Source organism: Octopus bimaculoides, chromosome 21, assembly GCF_001194135.2.
Source record: "Octopus bimaculoides isolate UCB-OBI-ISO-001 chromosome 21, ASM119413v2, whole genome shotgun sequence".
Classification (NCBI taxonomy): Eukaryota; Metazoa; Mollusca; class Cephalopoda; order Octopoda; family Octopodidae; genus Octopus; species Octopus bimaculoides.
Window position 1 is genome coordinate 5334595 of NC_069001.1, and position 2942 is coordinate 5337536.

The 2942-nt window shown below is 36.8% G+C and overlaps 1 protein-coding gene across 1 annotated transcript; it reads right to left on the bottom strand.

Moving 5' to 3' along the window:
- Nucleotides 1-114: 114 nt before the first annotated feature.
- On the bottom strand, nucleotides 115-2936 carry LOC106875767 (QRFP-like peptide receptor). Its single transcript, XM_014924027.2, has 3 exons — nucleotides 2108-2936; nucleotides 1561-1770; nucleotides 115-637 (listed from the first exon to the last, which is right to left on the bottom strand). Exons 1-3 carry the CDS (start codon nucleotides 2873-2875, stop codon nucleotides 398-400), a joined length of 1218 nt encoding a protein of 405 aa, XP_014779513.1. The 5' UTR covers nucleotides 2876-2936; the 3' UTR covers nucleotides 115-397.
- Between the last annotated feature and the right edge of the window lie 6 nt (nucleotides 2937-2942).

Below are 2942 nucleotides of genomic sequence, written 5' to 3' on the forward strand. Positions count from 1 at the left end.
ACACACACACACACACACACACACACGCACACACACACACACACACACACACATATATATATATATATATACATACGTATGCGTATACACATACATATATATGCATGTGTATATACATATATATATATAAGTGTTTATTCATACCTCATATATTTTTACGTATCTATGTATGTGTGTGTATAGATAAATATATGCAAAAACTCAGTAAGGGTGTGTTGATAATGATGTGAATTTATCTGTATACACATAGGCACACGTACATATATTTACATTTGTGTGTGTGTGTATGTGTGTGTGTGTGTGTCTCTGTGTGTGTGTCTGTGTGTCTGTGTCTGTGTCTGTGTGCATGTCTTAACGGTTTTAGGAAGGAGATGCAGAATGTTTCTCCTGTCACTCGTTAAGCTTCCCACGAAACCACTTCTGTCCCCGGAACGCTTGAGACCTGTCTTTCCTGTGGAACTCCGCTTCCATTGCGATCCGCCAGGACGAACATTTTATCTCGAAGTCCGAGGAATAATTTCCTCATCCTGAATTCTCTGAAATTGTTTTTCTTCACTGTTGTTGAATCCTTTGATGTTTCTGTTGATGTCTCGGACGAAAATATTCGTGATTTCTTCACGAGTTCTATTAAATCGTCCTGAAAAAAGAAGGAAATATACTAAATGACATACACAAAATCCTTGCATATATATATATTACATATTATTTAATAGACACAATACATGTTATTTATGTGTTACAAATAGTTTCTTGTGCTGAGAACATACCGAATAATGAATTATAACATTTGAAACATCTCAGCCCAATCATCAGGCACAAACCATATACCATAACGAAAAATTGAATTAGAGAAGAAAAGCGAGAAGTCGACAGGGAAGCATACAGTGAACGTGGTAGGTTAAAAACGGAGAACGAAAAAGTAATCAGAAATGTGTAAAGATAGAAGAGTTATCTCCCTTAGACCTTAAGTTATAAGGCTGGAAAAAACAACGCAAATTAATCTCATATAGGCGGAATTTTCGAATTCTTTAAAAGGAAATTAGGCATATGTTTACAATCGCTGAAAATCTCAGACCTTACAGTTCAGAACTGAGTTAGAGATCTCAGATCTGAAAAGGATCTTTCTGTTAAATATGGAATCTGATCCATTAATATGAGGTGTGGAATTTTCGATTATTTTCCACTTAATCACATGTGTTGCGTTAGATTTTAAACTCCATACCCAAATTAAGTAGTGGCTACCCAAATTAGTTGTTTTGCCTTTGTCCTTATGTTAAATGGAAACTATGTGAGTAGTGTTTTGAATAATTTTGTGTCTCAATAAGAGCCACTGCATAAAAGCAAGATGGCCATGCTTAGAACGCCTTTGGTCACATGGCTCCTAAACGATGGCTTTCCTAGCGCTGAACAACAAAGCTAACAATAGATTCGTTCCAGATACACTTTCTAAATATAAGTGAGCGATTACGGATGGAACGTCTTTCATGAGACGGCTGACGCAGGGTTAAAACAACAAAAATAACAATAACAACAACAACAATAAAAATAAGATTAACTTACTCTGAAGTTATCATTCATGAATCCGTAGATGATAGGGTTCATAAAACTGTGTGCCATGGCGAGCCAGTGCACAACAATGAACACCAACATTACGTCGAAGGTGGGCGAACCAAACAGTTCAGGATGGTAGTCGATGAACAGTGTATATATATGGATAGGTAACCAGCATATACCGAACAGGACTACAATGGTAACTAGCATTTTGACAACCTGAAAAATAGAAGAAATATAACTGTATATATATTTATATGTGTGTATACATGCATACCCAGGACTAAGAATGGTACATACGATAGCTATTTTAATTGAATACTGCTTCAGTTGTGTGCATCGGATTATATCAATTGTCAGCTATTGTCATAAAATAGATACAATTACTAGAATGATTGTCAGAAAACAGTTATATCAATCCCTCTAACACATAAAACATATACAATGATCTACTCGATTGCCATAAAACATGTACAGTTCTCAGAGTGACTGTCGTAAAACAGATACAGTATTAGCAAACATATGATGCATAACATTAAAGTAATGATAATCTTACCTTTATTTTTGCTCTTATGGCCAGCTGGTCCCTGCTCTTGTCTGCATTTCCTGGTGCTCTCCTCTTCCACAAGACATTAGCAAGTATTGAGTAAGTTACCGTTAAAATAGTAAGAGGAATGAAGCAAAGAAAAACGCTGACTACCCATGTGTAAATCAAACGATAGGATTGTTTGTCCCATTGTTCATTGCATTCCATAATGATGTCTCCTTCGTAGTAAGTGGTGTCAACTCTGGCCACAAATAACTGTACGGAAGCTATTGCCACCGAGAACAACCAGATCAGGGCGATCATGCAGCTGGATCGAGACGACGTTATGCGAATTTTAAGCGGGAACAAAACAGCGATAAGTCGATCGACACCAATCGCCATATTCGTGGAAACACTCATGGTTGCCGAAAATAACTGAAGGAATGAAACCAAGGTACACATGACCGGGGAAAAAATCCATTTGTGTATAAGCAACATTACTAAGGTGAATGGAATACAGAATATTCCCATGATAAGATCAGCAACGGCCAAATTGAGAAGAAAAGGTTTAATGTCCGTTTTACATTTCTTGCCTTTGGCGAAGACTATTATTGATAGTATATTACCGAACACTGAAGCGAATGTTGTTAAACTGTAAAGAACTATCAGAAAAGTTTGGGCTTCTGGTGTCAGTTGAGATGTTCTCCCGTAGTGTCCACCACTTTCGTTTACCAAAGATACTGTTGAAGGGAAGTTTTGGTCAAGACCTATAAGATCACTGAATTCATCCTCTTCCATCTTGCTGGTGGGAAAAATAGGAGAATTCTTCCGTCTATTGTGTTTGATTTTTTTTGCTTCAGAATTT